At 33.3% G+C, this 20596-nt stretch overlaps 1 protein-coding gene across 2 annotated transcripts in view; it reads right to left on the bottom strand.

Moving 5' to 3' along the window:
* LOC145260657 (tryptophan 2,3-dioxygenase-like) overlaps positions 1 to 20596 on the bottom strand; it is a 172081-nt gene that overhangs the window by 97926 nt on the left and 53559 nt on the right. For both annotated transcript variants that reach the window (XM_080119012.1, XM_080119003.1), the window contains exon 3: positions 6143 to 6233. In XM_080119012.1, coding sequence (XP_079975138.1) covers positions 6143 to 6233 — 91 coding nt within the window. The remainder of the gene's footprint in view (positions 1 to 6142; positions 6234 to 20596) is intronic.

Genomic DNA, 20596 nt, shown 5'->3' with positions numbered 1-20596 from the left:
TTTTCCCCTCATGTCTATTATAGAGCGTGATATCATCAGCAAATAATACCCATCTCAGAAATAATTTTATTGGGGTGGGGGTATTTATAAACATGTCAGTAGGGCTATGACAACAGCATATTCTTTTTAATGTTTGGAATATCGAGTGTGTATCCGTTGATACCTTATATGCTTTTATATAGATTGATGTGGTTCTCAGTTGATTAATTGTGTCTAACTGTGTCGGATATATACTCGAGATTCAAAACAATGATAAGAATATGTTGTTGTCATAATAATGAATAATAATGGTCCAAGAATAGACCCCTGATGCACGCCTGTATTAATACCATGTTGCTTGGACGCAGGGCCATCAAGGACAACCTGGATTTTTCTCTTGTCTAGGAATGATCTGGTTATGTTGAGTATTTGTTCATAAATACCAAAGGATTTCATTTTCGTGAGAAGCCCTTCATGCCAGACCTTGTCAAAGTCTTTGGATATATCAAGGGTTTTAGCTATAGCCTCCACCGTCTTATCTAGTGCATATTATATTCGTTCAGAAATTATGGTAAAATATCTGTAGTAGAACGAGCAGATTTGCCTAAATCCATACTGTTGATGAGAAAGAAGCTTAACATTTACAACATGGTGGAGTAGTGCTTGGTTGATTAAATGCCTTAAAGATTTTAAACCATTGAAAACCAAGGGTATTTTCTTTTGCTTTGATAAAATTTTGTTGATTTGCGTGTTAGAATGTCATAAATCCAATTAAAAATGATTTTTTTCTAAAATTTTATTGGAAGGCATTAAATTTTTATGTTCTTAAATGGGAACATCGGCTTATTTGAGGAAAAAAACATTTTTTATTAATACTCCCCAAAACCTTGCAGGTAGCATACCGGTGGTAACTAACCATTGATGTAACTACTAATAACCATTCAATCTATTCAGAAACACCAAAGTCTAAAAAAATTCAGGTACATGTCCTCACTCCCCATCAACCTGGAAATTTGGAGCAAAATTGAGTACCCCAGCGAAGAATCGAAAAAATTTTAAATGGTGGTAAGAATGATATCTTTGGGCATTTTGTTAATTCTAATATCATTGTTAAACAATAAAACATTTTAAGTGGCATTTTAAGTAAACACGTGGCGAATCGTTTAGAGTAGTTATGTCAAACATGCGGCCCGCGGGCCGCATGCGGCCTACAAGAAGCAGAATTGCGGCCCCACAGACAATTTTAAGCAGCTTGGAAAAATCAAGGAGAAAAACAAAAAGATCAAAATAAAAGGTGAGTTCGAAAAGTAGTTAAAATTTCTTATCTATCCTCCCTTTAGTAAAGTCTTTTTTTGATACTGAGCCCACATATCGGAAGCTTACAACGTCACAAACACAACTGTCACGACTTCTCATCACTTTCTTTAGTTTCCCTTTCTTACTCAGGGTAGCTTTCTTAGCCCTACACCGACTCCGGCGATGTCATTCACTTCCTTTTCTTCTGCACGCCAACATGCTGTCCCAACGGTAGCTGATCTTTTTTAACTCCCACCTCGACGTTCTGCATCGACGCTGTAAGTTCTTCTTTTCTTTCTTTCTTTTTTTTTTTTCGGTATTTGTTTCTCTGAGGGCCCACTAAAGCCAAAATTACCGGTGATAAGACAAAAACTTGTCTCTTCGAAAAATTTAATCTTCTGCTAGTTGTGGGTTTTGTAAAATTAAGTTTTGTTGCTATTAAAATTATAAATGGTTTCTGCTCACAAAGTTGAATTTATTTTATTTTTCATTAATAAATATTGTCAGGCATTAATCAGAGAAATAACAGCAACAATGACAGTAAAGAAAGCAATTCTATCCATAATATTATTTTTTCTTTTAAAATTGAAAATTCTAATTGTTTTTATATTTTTAATTCGTTACATTTGTTTTAGTTTTAATTGATTCATTTTGTTTTTAAATTTTAAATTCGTTCTTTTTTTATTGAAAGTTAATAAAAAGTTATTTAGTTACATTGGTTTTGTTAGATTTGTTTTATCTTTTTTCGACTCGCACCCGTGAAAACTGACAAAACGTAATTTTACAAAACCCACAACCAGCAGAAAATTCAATTTTTCGAAGGGACAAACTTTTTGCTTTATCACCGGTAAATTAGCTTCAGTGGATCCTCAAAGAAATAAATAGCTTTTTTTTTTACAGAATTTATTGACTTTCAATTTCTTCACATCATTATTTGGACTCACATTTTCATTGTCTTGGACTTTTAAGCGTTTCCCGCTTTTCTCTCTTACCCACTTGTCACACTTTCACTGTAATTCTCTTTTTTCTTTCCTTTTCAGTTTTTACCTTCTTCTATTTTCAATAAACCTGTTGATAAGCAAATTGTCTTCATAAAGTGATAAATCAAAAAAATGTTGTGCCCATGACATTCTAAATCTCTGATTGATGGTTAAAATGTAAAGAATAACTTTCCCAAAGCAAGAAATTTTAACTATTCTTCGAACACACCTCTTATTCTGTATTTATTTTATCTACTTTTACGTTTCCTGCCGTGTAAGCCCTATATCTATATTGCTTTTTACTATTGTGTACTTTTTATTAAAATTGACTTTTATAACTAAAAATATGAATCGGGTAATACTGTGCAGGGGGCAGGTTCCTTTGTGATAACTGCTTTTATTGATATTTTATAAATATTTTTCGTTGTGTTTGATTTTATTTTGACTTTTTAATTTTCCAGATTGCACATCGTTTTTAAAATGGCTAGTGCTTCTGCGACTAAGAAAAAAAGAAAGGTAAATGAAGAAGGGCAAGAAAGGTAAATGAAGAAGGGCAAGTGTTTCAAGAAAAATGGAAACTACAGTTTTTTTTTTTGCACAAAAGTGAATGGAAATATACATTGTTTAATTTGCAATAGCCATATTTCTACGCCGAAGGCGTATAACCTGCAAAGACATTATGAAATGAATCATCTGTCTTATAATAAATATGAAGACGACATGCGTGTTTCAATGCTCAAAGAATTGACTGTGATCTTGACACAGCAACAGGCCTTTTTTACAAAAAGTCAGAAAGTAAATGTCGCTTTCGTTACTGGAAGCTATGAACTCAGTCGATTAATAGCGATGCATGGGAAATCCTACACCGAAGGAGATTTTGGGAAACAATGCCTTGTAAAAACGGTCGAAGTTGTGTGTCCGGAAAATGTACACTTGTTCAAAAATATTTCCCTCGCCAGAAACACTGTTGCTGAACGGATTGATGAAATGTCAAGTGAATTTGAAGCAACAGTTGAAAGCTGAATCATTAAGATTTGAACAGTTTTCAATTGCAATTGATGAGACTGTCGATATCACTGGGATAGCACAGCTTGCGGTCTTCATCAGGACCTGTGACAATAAATTCAACATTTATGAAGAACTGATTGAACTAATCCCTATGCATGACACTACAACAAGCCAAGACATCTTTGAGAACGTTGAACGGGTTTTGCATGAATATGATTTAGATTTGAGCAAGCTTGTATGCTTGTCTACTGACGGTGCAGCGAATATGGTTGGCAGACATAATGATGTTACTCCCAAGTTACAAACAAAAATAAAGAATTTACATCCGGATTTATCATTTCCACATTTCCACTGTATTATTTATCAACAAAATTTGTGTTCAAAGATTTTAAAATTGGATCATGTGCTTCGTTTAGTCATAATGACAGTGAAGTATATCAGAGGTCGTTCTCTTAACCACCGTCAATTCAATCAGTTGTTAGAAGATATGGATAATCAGTTCACCAATGTTCAAATCTACACAGATGTACGCTGGTTGTCATGTCAAAAAGTGTTGAAAAGATTTTATTTGTTAAAACAAGAAATAATAATTTTTGGGGGATGAAAGGTGGAAACACTGATGAAATGAAAGATGAAAGTTGGCTCCAGGATCAGGCTTTTGCCATTGACATTACAGCACAATAAAACGATCTTAATTTGAAATTACAAGGAAAAAACAAGCTCATCACTCAGTTGTATGATGACGTCAAATGCTTCCTTACAAAGTTGAGATTATGGAAGTCACAAGTCTCAAATAAAAATTTAATTCAGTTTCCTACGTACAAAGAGCTAAAAAAAATAGTACTAATACTAAGTCAGCACTAAGTTTTGCCATAACCGTCATTGTCAAAGGAGTTTCAAAAATGATTTCGTGATTTCTCATATTTTGAGCAAGAGTTTGCATTATTCACAACGCCGTTTACTTTTGGTGTTACTAATGCAGACGAAAGCCTACAAATGGAACAGTTAGAAATGCAGTCAATTCTTTACTCAGAGCAAAGTATTTGGAAGTGGGAATACCTGATTTCTTTTCATACCTTCCGAAAAGGTTTATAAATTTCAGAAAGTTTCTCACGCGGATTGTGGCAATGTTTGGTTCCACTTATTTGTGCGAACAATTATTTTCCTTCATGAAATTAATAAAGATTTCTCAGAGAATTAGGTTGACTGACAAACACTTATCTTCTCTTGTAAAGCTCGGAAGTACACAGAAACTTCAGCCAGACATACCAAAGCTTGTCAAGAACAAGAGGTGTCAAACAAAACACGAAACATGTTTGAGTATTTGATAATAAATGTTCATTTTGAATTATAATTTATGTGCATTGCATTTGTTGCATTCAAATACATGTTGGCTATGTATGTTGCTTTCTAAATTTTCGTTATATCGAAATAAAGAACAGATTTATATGTCATGCTAATTTCCTTTGTTATATTCTTTTGTTAAACTACAAGTACTTTTAACTTGCATTCTTTAATATGGCCAAACTATTGCATGTTTCTAAATTACCGGTAAAAGAAACATATTCAGCAATGATTTTTATTTAACGACTTTGATTAATATTGTAGGGGTGCGGCTCTCATGCCAACACAAACTGATTCCTGTGGCTCCAAGGGGCTCTGAGTTTGTCATATCTGGTTTAGAGAATGTTTCCAAAAGGGAACATTGGCTTTAAATGAGTTAAACGAAATAAGCAGAAGACGAATATGGCGATAATTGAGCGGGTCATTTCTTTCAACGGAATTCTTGAGTACGGGTACACCTGAGGCAATTTCCCAGCTATTATGGAAGCAAGCTCGATTCGCGATATTTTAAAGAGTTTGGATAGGACATGAGTTAGCTCAGCAGAGCATTTTTTAATTAGTACATAAGGGATGAGATCAGGTACCATTCCATGGGAAATACCTAGGTTTTTTATATCATGGACATGAAAAAAGGCCATTTTCAAATATACGAGTGTGGTTTCTGTCCTCAAAGTTAAATTTAGGAAGAAGTAGTTTGTGGAGTTTAATTTAAATGTTTATTTCTTTCTAAATTTTTAAGATAAAGATTAATAATTAGTATTATTTAAATTATTCGGGCTACTGTTCTCATCTGGAATGTAATTCTCAGAACGTTTCGTTCGATATAATCTTCGACCTTCTCTAATTGGCGAACTCAGTAATCTGCAAGAAAGGTTAGACGAACGACAGGAAGCTGTAATAAGTGGAGATATTGAAAAGTGTGATCTAGATGTTCTATATCATTTTTTTAATAAATTTTGGAAAAACTGAATAAAATGACATAATTTAAAAATAAAAAGCGAAAGAAAAATTAAAGTAAAACCACTCCCAGACAACGCTGAATACGTACAACTAATATTTATAATAATAATTGAATCTTGGTTTAGTTATTTATTTATCGATGTTGAAATATCAAAGTATCTTTTCATCAATCAGCTAGCAAGGCGCATAAATTTCAGCTAGACATTAGAGGACCACTTCAGAATTCTTTGAGAATCGTGTCAGCTAGTAGAGAGTTTTCTGGGAACAACGAGAAAAGTTCTCTTTTCTGTTTTTATCCAATGGATTTCCGAGTACCAGATACGTCATTCGAAGGTGGAATTTCGGGAGCAAATAACTTTCGTATTCCATTTCTTCACTAGGGTACTGTCCTAACTTTGCAAGCGCATACTCAACTCAGTATAGTTAACTTGAATAAATACCTGTTCATTGCTGTTCATAAAAAGGTTTTGCTTTCCTTCGTATGACGACCGTTTCCTTTCTACAAATAATATTATTGAAGGTTTTAACAGTTCATGCTCAGACTATCTTTTATGAATACACTTCTGCGCACTAACCTTGATGGGTGATAATAAACAAATGTTCATCATGGACCGTCTTCCCGGCTTCGGCACTGACAGGTTGCTGACATCTTAGCAGTTTGTTGAGCTGCAAATAAAAAGATCAAATATAAATCAGCATTATCTAAAATGTTAAATATATATATATATATATATATATATATATATATATATATATATATATATATATATATATATATATATGCAACCATATCATTATTCTTTATCGTTTTTGACATTTTTAATCGCTTTTGTGTTTAATTTTAATCTTTGTCAATTTTCGATCGTTTTTAATTATATCCTTATTATCGTTTTTTTTTTAACGTTTCTTGGTCGTTTTGCCATTCTGTTGGTTCCTTATCGTGTTTTGTTATTTTATTATCGTTTTATGATCGATTTGATTGTTTTTATTCGATATCTGATAGTTTATCGTTTTGATCGTTTTTTTGTTGTCAATTTTAAATCGTCGTTTTTTTATCGTTTTTTATCGTATTTTTTGTCAGTTTTATTGTCTTTTGTTTCTTTTTTTACAATTTTTAGTCATTTTAATCGTTTGTTGTCACTTTTTGTCAGTTTTGAACGTCTTCTGTCGGTTTTAATCGTTTATATGTATACATGCATACAGCTATATATATACATATAAATATATATTTTAAGGTATATTAGTTAATTAAATTCTGTTGATCAAACAAAAAATAGTCCACACTCATAATTTTAATTATCTTTTTATTTTCCTAGACAACATTTTGGGCAATATGTTTCGTGTTTGGTTGTGAAACGTTCTTAAGGTGTAAAAATATAAAAATATGGCCATTTGTCGGGATAAAAAATAAATAAAATTATGAGTGTGGGTTGATTTTTTTTCTTTGGTCAGTGGAATGCAACTACTCAGTACACTTCTTGGTTGCCCATTATTATTCGATGATGACAATTTTCTTCTTGTGAGTTTGCTGATGTTTAAATAGTCTAATCATGGTCACAGATCGGGCATGTGAAGGAGGTGCCGGGTGGAGCAGAGATGGACTGGCGAGTACGCCTCTTTGCACGCTTCGCTGTATAGTTCTGTATTCGATGCTTCTCAATACATTCCACTCCTTGTGAGCAAGGGGAGCGACAGGAATCTCGACAGGAAGCAAGTTCATCTAGTAAAGAAGGTTCTATTCTCCGAGATATCTTAATGTGGTCTTTGAAACGCTTATTCTGCCCACCGGCACTGCGTCAGCCTTGGAGTAATTGGTCATAGTGGATTGTCATTTGAATGATGTGCTTCAGCCATCCGAGTTGATATTGGATCATGAGTGACTTCACGTTGAAGCTGGTTACCCTCCCAACACCTCTGTGTGTAGCACTCTGTCCCACTATTTGATGCCAAATATCTTCTGTAAGCATCTTATATGGAAGGTCTCCCGACGTCTCAAATGGTGGCTATAGTTCGTCCAAGACTCACATCTATACAGTAGTATGGTGATGCATACTGCTCTGTACATTAGCATTTTGATGTGGCATCTGGGGTTGCTGCTCTGAAAAACATTTCTCATATATATATATATATATATATATATATATATATATATATATATATATATATATATATATATATATATTATAAAACTCAGATCAGCTTGCTCGCTTCGGCGTTTAAAATGTCCATGCGGTTTGTTATTTCTGCTTTCAAAACATTCGTCTGAATACTTATTTCATGGCTGTCCTGTCTTAAGTCTGATATTAAAAGTTATAGCTGCTTTTCAAAACATACATAAGCTCAACAATATTTTTTGTTTGTTTTAACTTATTTTAACGTGTTTTCTTTACGAATAAATGTAATTTAACTCCGTTGAGTTAAAAAAAAAAAACTGCTTTAAATGTAAATGTACAATATATTACAATAATCATATTTATAACCATATTTACTGCTTTTAGTAGCGCTCCTGTGGATTCTGACGATTTATTTTTACTAGGCCTTACTTAAAAAATGTTTTCTCTTCAAAGAGGGGGGCAGGTAGAAACTTGGTTTTAGAAGTGCTCTTAGTATATCCTCCTTAACTTTAATTAGTGCTTGTGATAATGCTTCGGGGGCTTCCTCAGTTTTATTTTTTCACTCATTACTTTAAAAATGTTTTCTCAAGACAAGAAAAGAAAATATAATCTCAAAATCACTTTTTATTTTGAACAGTATTCATCTTACCCTACTTACTTACTATGAGAATATATATATATATATATATATATATATATATATATATATATAGTGATTTAAAGGTTATGAGGGTTTTTTGAAGCATGAAAAACGATGTTACTTTTTGCATTTAATATTTTTATTGTTATTTTTTATATTTCAAGCGAACTCCCGCTCTTGGTCACAAAAAGTATCGAAATGAAACAGAAAAAGAAAACCGTTGAAAGAACTGGAGATTTGTAGCGTGGACAGGCTGCCTCGCTACAAATCTCCAATTCTTTTAACACACACACACACACACACACACGCCCGCACGCACACACACACACACACACACATATATATATATATATATATATATATATATATATATATATATATATATATACTAAGAGAAACATTTTTTTAAAAAAACGACAATAGTAATGCATATAAATTTAATCGTTGATTCAAAAGGGAGATTACGTCAATTAGGGGTGCAGGATAAATATCACCCCTAATTGATGTAATCTCCCTATTGAATCAACGATTAAATTTATATGCATTAGTATATATCTTTATGCTGTTGTATTTTTTTCTTCTATATAAGCATTTGTTGAGCTTTGTATTATCCCGATAATTTTCCTTTTAAAGAATTACTCTAATTCGTTTTATCCTCCCAGATATATATATATATATATATATATATATATATATATATATATATATATATATATATATATATATATTATTATTATTATTATTATTATTGTTGTTGTTGTTGTTGTTGTTGTTGTAATAATAATAATAATAATAATAATAATAATAATAATAATAATAATAATAATAGAACTAATGTTTGCAAAAATTGATATTCAAGTGCTGAAGCTTTGAGGTCGGCCATTAATACCATATGGATATTAGAAAAACTTTATTCTCCATATATCTTCTGCCCGACAGAAGCAGTGATATAGAAAAAGTTGAGGAGACCGCAGATGACTTGCATGTTGACCCAATTAATTTGCCGATTAGAAATTAACTAAAATGTTGAGCTATTTGACATTTTGGATTTCAGATATTCTAAATAAGACATTACAAAATAAACAACAATTCATTTCGTAAATAAAAAGATGGATAAAGAAAATATCTATTGCTAAAAAAACAAGAAGAAAAATAGAGATTATTCACACGACTAAGAATAAAAAGCGATTCGATTGCATGAAATTGAATTTTACTTCGCCGAAGTTAACCGTGGTATAGACGGTATAATTAAGTTAACACAGCGGTTTTCGTTAGATGACTGAAGTTAAGCTTGCTTTCCGGGCTGTTGGAAAACTGCTTCTGTTGTACCAGTATTCAAGAATTCTGGCGAAAGGACAGACCCATCAAATTATCGCCCCATTAGCCTCCTCCCACTTTTTGCCAAAATATTTGAGACCATAATTAACCATGCTCTAGTCCATCATCTTACAGATGCTAAACTACTGACTGACAAACAATATGGATTTAGACAAGCCCGTTCCACAGCAGACATCCTCACCGTGATCTCTGAACGTATATACCAATCACTGGACAAAGCGGGGGAAGGCAGAGCGGTAGCTCTAGATATATCTAAGGCTTTTGACAGGGTATGGCATGAGGGTCTCCTCAGGAAGATTAGATCTTACGGTATCACTGGTAGAATACTTAACATAATTAAATCCTTCTTAGATAAGAGAAAAATCCAGGTAGTCCTCGACGGTCGCACATCTAAACAATATGATATAAATGCGGGAGTGCCCCAGGGTTCTATCCTTGGACCTCTATTGTTCCTGATATTCATAAATGACCTCCCCGACAACATTGCCTCTGAGATGGGTATATATGCTGATGACACTACACTCTATGGCAGACACGACAGGAAGACGAATGAACACATTTCTAAAGAAATGGCAGAAACACTAGAGGAAGACCTCCAATCTGTAGTGGAATGGGGACAAAAGTGGTTGGTCGCGTTCAATGCTGCCAAGACTAAACTAGTTTCATTCAATAATTACAAGAAACCCTCTCTACCACCAATAGCAATGGCCAACGACCCTTTATCTGAGAGTCCATCTTTCAAACTCCTTGGCCTAACGTTCACAGGAAACATGAGTTGGAACAATTACATTGAAGGCATTGCCAGGGCCGCTGCAAGAAAGGTAGGCTCTCTCTACCGTGCTAGAAAACTACTAACACCCGAAAGTATCCTGTACCTCTATAAGGCCACCATTCGCCCATGTATGGAGTATTGCTGCCACATCTGGGCTGGTGCATCTGCTACTAGTCTCTCGCTCCTTGACAAGGTTCAAAAGAGAGTCGCAAATCTGATAGGCCCTGAACTGGCATCTAAGCTTCAGCCTCTGTCCCATCGACGAAATGTTGCATCCCTCTGCCTGTTCTACAAGTATTTTAGTGGTGAATGCTCTGATGAACTGCAATCACTTGTGCCCCCACGACGCGAGCACCCTCGACAAACCCGACAGGCTACTAGATCCCACCCCCACACTGTAGAGGTCCCTAGATGTAAAAGATCTTTTTACTCCAATAGTTTCTTCCCCAGAACCGCAAGACTCTGGAATTCCATTCCAGGTCCCTGCTTCCCCAACAGTACTGACGTGCAGAAGTTCAAGTGTAACGTGAACCGACACCTTGCTGCCCAAATCCCTACATAGTACCCCAGTAGTTGTTGCCCCTGATAGTAGCCCCCTACACCAAAGTGGCAATTTGCCTTGTTTGGGGTGAAAATGTAATAAAAAAAAAAAAAAAAAAAAAAAGCAACGTTAAGCTCGGTCAATACCAGATGAGTTGCCATTTTGGAATATTAGGTATGTGCGGCAGAACGATGACATCTCATCTCCCTTAATCGGAATTTATATCCGACTTGGGACCATTTGTGAATTTAATATTCCCTAGAAACTGGTTATTTGTTTGTTTCCCACGAAACAAAATGTGACACAAGGTCGGTTTCATGTGGGAGATAAGCAGCTCCCCTCCAAAAGGGATTCTTCAAAAATAAAATTGCCTTAGTATAGAAGGGTTTCCCCTCCATTGTCTAAGGACAATTAATTTGAGTGCAGTATCTGTGCAGGCATCACACTTCAGTGACCAGCCCAGTGCAAGTTCCTAGAAACTGCCTCCTTTCCAAGCTGCTCAGTGTGAATCATCGCACCAGAACCAAGAAAGAATGACACAGCATGATTTTATGCAATGTTTGGAAAAGTAACAACACAAAAAAACACATTTTTTTTTTTACGAAGTTGTCCCTTATCAAGAGTAATTCGGGAATAAGTATTAATGAATATCAGGTAGGCGGAGGGGGATGGGAGACAACATCGTGATGATCAGAAATGATGGTGGCAGTTTAGGTTAGGGTTTTATGATTTAAGAACACAGCTTAATAAGAATTTCTTCCCATTGAATTTAAAAAATGACATTGTTGTAGTTAATTGAGAAGCAACCTTGCCGCATTTTATTTCACAGGCTGGTAGTTCTAGGAAAAAAGTCTTCATTCACAAAAATTTCGATTAGTTTCAGGCACAGAGAGGAAGAAAAATTATTAACAGTGGTTATAGCTAGACGAGTTTTTGCTGGGAATGTTTTACAGAGAGGGGAATAAAGATTAAAACTCAGTCGAGTACCTGCTATAAAAATAATGATAGAATAGAGAAAGAGTATCAACGTCTCTTTTGTGATATTTCATTGTTGGAATGTGTTTGCAAATGCCGTGACATGTGCGAAGAAAAAGACTCTAAAAGAGCGTGTGCACATACCGGCGATAACGTCAGAGACGTAGGTGACGTTACAGCTATAATGAGAAGTCACTTGTGGTGGGAAAATGAAGAAATAAATATCGTTGTTAAAAAAAGGAAATAAATACCGTTGTTACAAAAAAAATGAAGAAATAAATATCGTTGTTACAAAAAAATGAAGAAATAAATATTGTTGTTACAAAAAAAAATGATGAAGAAATGAATATCATTGTTACAATTATATGAAGAAATAAATATTGTTGTTACCAAAAAAATGAAGAAACAAATATTGTTGTTACAAAAAAATGAAGAAATACATATTGTTGTTACAAAAAAATGAAGAAATAAATATTGTTGTTACAAAAAAAATGTAGAAATACATATTGTTGTTACAAAAAATGAAGAAATAAATATCGTTGTTACAAAAAAATGAAGAAATAAATATCGTTGTTACAAAAAATGACGAAATAAATACCGTTGTTACAAAACAAAAATTAAGAAATAAATATCATTGTTACAAAAAAAATGAAGAAATAAATATCGTTGTTACAAAAAAAATGGAGAAATAAATACCGTTGTTAGAAAAAAATGGAGAAATAAATATTGTTGTTACGAAAAAATGAAGAAATAAATAATGTTGTTACAAAAAAATAAAGAAATAAATATTGTTGTTAGAAAAAAAAATGGAGAAATACATATTGTTGTTACAAAAAATGACGAAATAAATATCGTTGTTACAAAACAAAAATGAAGAAATAAATGTCATTGTTACAAAAAAAATGAAGAAATATATATCGTTGTTACAAAAAAAATGGAGAAATAAATACAGTTGTTAGAAAAAAATGGAGAAATAAATATTGTTGTTACAAAAAAATGAAGAAATAAATATCGTTGTTACAAAAAAATGAAGAAATAAATATTGTTGTTAGAAAAAAAATGGAGAAATACATATTGTTGTTACAAAAAATGACGAAATACATATTGTTGTTACAAAGAATGAAGAAATAAATATCGTTGTTACAAAAAAATGAAGAAATAAATATCATTGTTCCAACAAAAATGAAGAAATAAATATCGTTGTTACAAAAAAAATGCAGAAATAAATATCGTTGTTAGAAAAAAATGGAGAAATAAATATTGTTGTTACAAAAAATGAAGAAATAAATATTGTTGTTACAAAAAAATGAAGAAATAAATAATGTTGTTACAAAAAAAGGAAGAAATAAATATCGTTGTTACAAAAAAATGAAGAAATAAATACCGTTGTTACAAAAAAAATGAAAAATAAATATCGTTGTTACAAAAAAAAAATGAAGAAATAAATATCGTTGTTACAAAAAAAATGAAAAATAAATATCGTTGTTACAAAAAAATGAAAAATAAATATCGTTGTTACAAAAAAATGAAGAAATAAATACCGTTGTTACAAAAAAAAATGAAAAATAAATATCATTGTTACAAAAAAAATGAAGAAATAAATATCGTTGTTACAAAAAAAAATGAAGAAATAAATATCATTGTTACAAAAAAAATGAAGAAATAAATACCGTTGTTACAAAAAAAATGAAAAATAAATATCATTGTTACAAAAAAAAATGAAGAAATAAATATCATTGTTACAAAAAAAAATTAAGAAATAAATATCGTTGTTACAAAAAAAATGAAGAAATAAATATCTTTGTACGAAAAAAATGGAGAAATAAATATTGTAGTTAGAAAAAAATGAAGAAATAAATATTGTTGTTAGAAAAAAATGAAAAAAACCGAATATATTATTTCTAAGTGAAACTGGAATAGGGCCGACCACTTCCCTAGATGAGTTCATAATTAACGGATACTCTAACTTAACAGCTAAATCTGACACCCAAGATCGCCATGGGCATGGAATATGTGCCTACAGTAAGGATGGCTTCCCATGTGGCAGGGATATCTCTAGAGAAGATCCTAATTTACCCTATATGTGCTTCAGGGTTGCACTTGCTAACACCACTGCATTTATATTTGCCCTCTATCGGCCCCACAACAGCGGAGTTACTATCTTTAAGAGCATATCTGAGAAAATAGACCACATACTGTCTGCACATCCCTCGGCTAACATCCACATCTGTGGTGACTTCAACGTCCATAACGTGGAATGGCTGACCCACTCAAATAAGAGAGACGATGAGGGGAGGTTTTGTCATGATTTTGCCATTGCTTATGACCTCACTCAGATTGTTCGCGAACCCACCCGTGTGCCCGATACACCCGGTCAATATGCAAGCCTCCTAGACCTTTTTCTCTCAACTTCCCCTGAGCTATGTTCATGTTCCGTTCTGTCTCTTCTAGGATCCTCCGACACCTCCGTCGTATCAGTAAAGATAAAAACGAAATGTAAGAAGTCCCCAGACGTACCCCTCCACCGTACTGTATACCGATACGCTATGGCTGACTGAGATAGCTTCCGTACATTCATATCTGATTTACCTCTGCACTCTATGTTTAAAAAGGAAGTGTCCTCTATAGTATCAGATCTGACCGAATGGTTAATTGTAGGCATAGACCAATTCATACCATCTAAAAAATTCCAACAAAAACCTAACAGCCAGCCATGGTTCTCCCCAGAATGTGCTGCTGCTATCGCACACAGAAATCACTTTTTCCATAGCTACCAACGGAATAGATGCACTGAGACTAAAGCTGCTTTCAGGGCTGCCAGCAATCATTGTAAAAGAGTAATAAAAAATGCAAGGGAGCTATATGCACAGTCTGTTAAATCCAAGGTAGCTGATCAGCGGCTTGGTTCCCACCAGTTTTGGCAAATAACAAATAGGATCCTGAACAGAAGTGTGCGTTCTATCCCAACCATTATCAATGGACCAGAGGTCATCTCGTCAGCGTCAGACAAGGCCAAACTATTTGCAAAGAAATTTGCAGCTAATTCTATCCTATGCGACGAAGATCATCAACTCCCCATATTTCCTCCTATAACACAGAACAAGCTAGGTAACATACAAATATCCGTGCATGAGGTCGCCAAGCTAATCAAGAACCTAGATTCCAGTAAAGCAACTGGCCCTGACGGCATCCCAATTATAGTGTTACAAATCTTCAACCAGAACTTGCTCCCATACTTACGAAACTATTTAAGCGCTGCCTTAAGAAGAAGTGCTTTCCGACTCCCTGGAAGACCTCATAAGTTTGCCCTGTATTTAAGAATTCAGGTGAAAAGTCATCTCCCTCTCAGTACAGACCAACAAGTCTCCTGTGTGTTATGAGTAAGCTGCTGGAATCCATATTAAATAGAGAAATAGTCAACCACCTCAGCAGGAATAACCTTCTTAGTGACACACAATATGGTTTCCGCTCTGCAAGATCTACCGCAGATGTGCTGACGGTTATATCCCACAGGATTAGTGAATCTCTTGACAAAGGCTTCCTTTCTAGGGCAATTGCTCTTGACATATCAAAGGCCTTCGACAAGGTATGGCATAAGGGTCTACTTCACAAGATTTACAGCTACGGTATAACTGGAAATGTTTTCTCAATCATTAAATCATTTCTCTCCGATAGGCTCATAAGAGTAGTGGTAGATGGACAAAAATCGGAGGCCTGCAATATAAATGCTGGAGTCCCTCAGGGGTCAATCCTGGGCCCAACTCTCTTCCTGATCTACATCAATGACCTCCCTAAACACATACTTAAATCATTTGTTGACATCTATGCTGATGACACGACCATCTACGGCAACACATCAAAGGCTGTAAATGACAAAGTTCTCTCTGATTCTCTCTCCTCTGATCTCGAGCCCGTGGTTCAGTGGGGGAAGATGTGGCTGGTTACCTTTAATGCATCCAAAACCAAACTCCTATACTTACATCATCAACGCTCTGATCCCCATCTGGCATCAATTGTGATGGATGGCTCTCGTCTGGGTGAGGCCCCGTGTTTTGACAAGCTTCTGGGTTTGACCTTTACTGCTGATCTGAAATGGAACACGTACATCAAGTCTGTTGCCAAGGTCGCTGGAAAGATGGTGGGATCTTTCTACCGCTCCAGAAGATATCTCACTACTGATGCAATTCTCTATCTATACAAAAGCCAAGTACGTCCAAGAATGGAATACTGTTGCCATATCTGGGCAGGAGCTGCTAAAAACAGCCTATCCTGCCTTGACAGAGTACAAAATAGACTTCGTGGCTTAGTGGGGATGCCCTTTTCTCTACCCTGCAACCTCTCTCCCACAGAAGAGACTTGCGAGCCTATCCTTGTTTTATTGTTATTTCCATGGCAGGTGCTCGTCTGAACTCCAATCTCTGGTCCCCCCTCGCCAATCTTTCACGAAAAACACCCGTCTAGCTGAATCCACTGTGAAAAATTTCCCCCACTCTATATCTGTGCCTAAATCAAAATGCGGATTCCATGAACCAAGCTTCTTTCTTAGAACTGCACGCCTGTGGAACTCTGTTCCGTATGCCTGCTTCCCACCGGACTGCAACTTGGATGTCTTCAAGTCCAACGTTCACAAATTCCTAATGAACCGCCCCCTTAAGTAAACACTTCATCAAATCTCCACACTAACGTAATGTACTTGCAATAACCCTTATCCCTGAGTGGCTTCCGGGCCTTGATAAGTGGTGATCACTGTGTACAAAAAAAATATATTGTTGTTACAAAAAAAATGAAGAAATAAATATCGTTGCTACAAAAAAATGAAGAAATAAATATTGTTGTTACAAAAAAAATTAAGAAATAAATATCGTTGTTACAAAAAAATAAAGAAATAAATATTGTTATTACAAAAAAATGAAGAAATAAATATCGTTGTTACAAAAAAATGGAGAAATAAATATCGTCGTTACAAAAAAAATGAAGAAATAAATATCGTCGTTACAAAAGAAATGAAGAAATAAATATCGTCGTTACAAAAAAAATGAAGAAATAAATATCGTCGTTACAAAAAAAATGAAGAAATAAATATCGTTATTACAAAAAAAAATGAAGAAATAAATATCGTCGTTACAAAAAAAATGAAGAAATAAATATCGTTGTTACAAAAAAAATGAAGAAATAAATATCGTTGTTACAAAAAAACTGAAGAAAAAAATATCGTTGTTACAAAAAAAATGAAGAAATAAATATCGTTGTTACAAAAAAATGAAGAAATAAATATCGTCGTTACAAAAAAATGAAGAAATAAATATCGTTGTTACAAAAAAAATGAAGAAATAAATATCGTTGTTACAAAAAAATTAAGAAATAAATATCGTTGTTAAAAAAATGTAGAAATAAATATCGTTGTTACAAAAAAATGAAGAAATAAATATCGTCGTTACAAAAAAAATGAAGAAATAAATATCGTTGTTACAAAAAAAATGAAGAAATAAATATCGTTGTTACAAAAAAGATGAAGAAATAAATACCGTTGTTAAAAAAATGAAGAAATAAATATCGTTGTTACAAAAAAATAAAGAAATAAATATCGTTGTTAAAAAAATGTAGAAATAAATATCGTTGTTACAAAAAAGATGAAGAAATAAATATCGTTGTTAAAAAAATGTAGAAATAAATATCGTTTTTACAAAAAAGATGAAGAAATAAATATCGTTGTTAAAAAAATGTAGAAATAAATATCGTTTTTACAAAAAAAATGAAGAAATAAATAACGTCGTTACAAAAAAATGAAGAAATAAATATCGTTGTTACAAAAAAAATGAAGAAATAAATATCGTCGTTACAAAAAAAATGAAGAAATAAATATCGTTGTTAAAAAAATGAAGAAATAAATATAGTTGTTACAAAAAAAAATGAAGAAATAAATATCGTTGTTACAAAAGAAATGAAGAAATAAATATCGTTGTTACAACAGAAATGAAGAAATAAATATCGTTGTTAAAAAAATGTAGAAATAAATATCGTTGTCACAAAAAAAATGAAGAAATAAATATCGTCGTTACAAATCAAAACGAGTCATGTTATTACTTGTCTTCTGTTCTTTTCGATGTCCTCTGCAACAACGTGTGTAAACGTATGTACAACATTACAAATATTTCTCGAGTAAAATTCGTCAAATTCTTACGGTTATTACTTGAATTTGTTTTAACTTTTGCAAAAATAATTCTTTACTAGTGGGACCTGTGGAAATTCTACAACACCATCTTTCATATGTAATATATTGCTGCTAGGCATTCTGTGGGCGTTCAGCGTGAATGAAGACACCATCATATTATTCTGGCCTTTTGTTAAAACTGCATCGCCCTCTCCATTTATAAAAAATAATAAGTTTGGTATATTACCTGCGTTTATTATTTCATTACAAACACACCAGTCATTTAACTCACATTTCATCATTTTTCATCATTTTTGGATATGTTACTAATTTCGACAATCATTTTTCATAATTTTGACTAACATTATCGCCCCAACCTTACTAAAATAATAAGGTTGATATATTGCCTGGGCTGATTATTTCATTACAAACACACCAATTAATTAACAAACATTTCATCATTTTCTAAAATTATTGGATATGTTACCAAGTTCGACAGTAATCTTTCATAATTTAGACACTTATTATCGCCCCATCCATCACTAAAATAATAACTTACATATATTGTCTGGGCTGATTATTTCATTACAAACAGATCAATCAATTAACTCACATTTTATCATCTTATAAAATTCTTGGATATGGTACTAATTTCGACAATCATTTTTCATAATTTTAACCCATAGTATCACCCCCTTACAAAAATTATAACTTACATATATTCCTTGAGCTAATTATTTCATTTCAAACACACCAATCCATTTTACTCATATTTCATCATTTTTCCTAATTCTTGGATATGTTACCAAGTTCGACAATCATTTTTCATAATTTTAACCCACATTATCGCCCAACCTTAATAAAATAATAACTTTGATATATTGTCTGGGCTGATTATTCATTACAAACACACTAATCAATTAACTCACATTTGATCATGTTTCCTAATTTTGGGATATGTTACTAATTTCGACAATCATTTTTCATAAATTTGACCCATATTATCGCCCCCGTCTTACTAAAATAAAAATTTGGATATATTGTCTGGGCTGATTATTTCATTACAAACACATCAATCAATTCTGGGTATGCTTATAGCATATATGTATCACCTATCTTATCCAATGCGGAGTTCCGCATGTATCACCTATCTTATCCAATGCGGAGTTACGCCACGTATTTTGCTAGTATGCATCTTCCATCTATCTAATTCGAACCCAGGCGATGATGGGTATTCTGACATTATATGTTTTCCACCTATCTCAATGCTGAGCGACGCTGGGTATTTTGCTAGTATATATTTGCACTTATCTCATCCAATTCCGTGACGAGTCCACCACCCTATTCTTAAAAATACACGAAATAAAGCGATGTTTAAATTGTAAACTGTTTCAGCCATTTTCGGGATTGATTTTATATCCCTAACCAACTGTTAAAAATGTATATGAAATAATGTAATGTCTAAATCGTAAACTGTTTCAGTCATTTCCGGGACTGACTTCATATCCCCCACCCCACTGTTAAAAATTTACATAAAATAATGTCTAAAACGTAAATTGTTGCAGCCATTTCCGAAACTGGCTTCATACCCTTCACCTCACTGTTAAAAAATATACATGAAATAAAGTAATGTTTAAATCGGAAACGGTTTCAGCCATTTCCGGGGCTGACTTCATATTACCCACTCCACTGTTAAAAATATACTTGTTTTCGAAATTAACACGGAAAAACATTAACACGGTTAGGGATTTGGTAACCATTACTTCAACATGAATTTCTGAGTGTAATGTCAGTCTCAGCATTCCAGCAACTTTAATCCCCTCGCCTTAAGAAGAGTTTTTGCAATTACTGGCATGAGGCCATTAAGGACGAAAATATGAACTCAGGATTACTTGATATATTCACGTGATTTTTGGAATGTTACAAACAAACCCGTAGAGTGCACTGATCCATCTACCTGATTTTTTTAATCAGCAGTACATCCATGTGATTTTTGGAGTATGATATCTTATGTCAATCTAGTACATCATTATATTATATGCATCTTTTTTAACAGAAGATAATGATGTCATCACCGGAAGTAAACACGTCAGACTATCATCCACCCTACTCGAATAGAAGGGGGAGCTTATGCTTGGGATCTCATTAAATACTCCCCAAATCCATTAACTCATATTTAGTATATTGTATATATTAATACAATAGCGTGTGTGTTCTTAAATCTCAACCAATGTAATTCTCCGGAAAGCGTGACACACAGATGAACACACACGCTATCGTATTAATATATAGACATCAATTTCCTATAATACTAAATCTCTCTACTTGGCGTTGCCCGAGAGTGTTTTATTTCATGTTTTTCTTTTTTTTTTTATTCATGCTTTTTTAATATTATTTTTTTCTTTCGGAAATATAATCCCAAAGTATTTTACAAAACTTTCAAATTTTTAATAGATGACGATCTCCGAGTTTATAGTTCGTTAAAATTATTTTGTAAT

The sequence above is a fragment of the Euprymna scolopes genome, chromosome 3 (assembly GCF_053919585.1).
Source record: "Euprymna scolopes isolate OS-2025 chromosome 3, ASM5391958v1, whole genome shotgun sequence".
Classification (NCBI taxonomy): domain Eukaryota; kingdom Metazoa; phylum Mollusca; class Cephalopoda; order Sepiida; family Sepiolidae; genus Euprymna; species Euprymna scolopes.
Note: the sequence above shows the minus strand (reverse complement) of the source record. Positions and strands in the feature narration are given on the sequence as shown.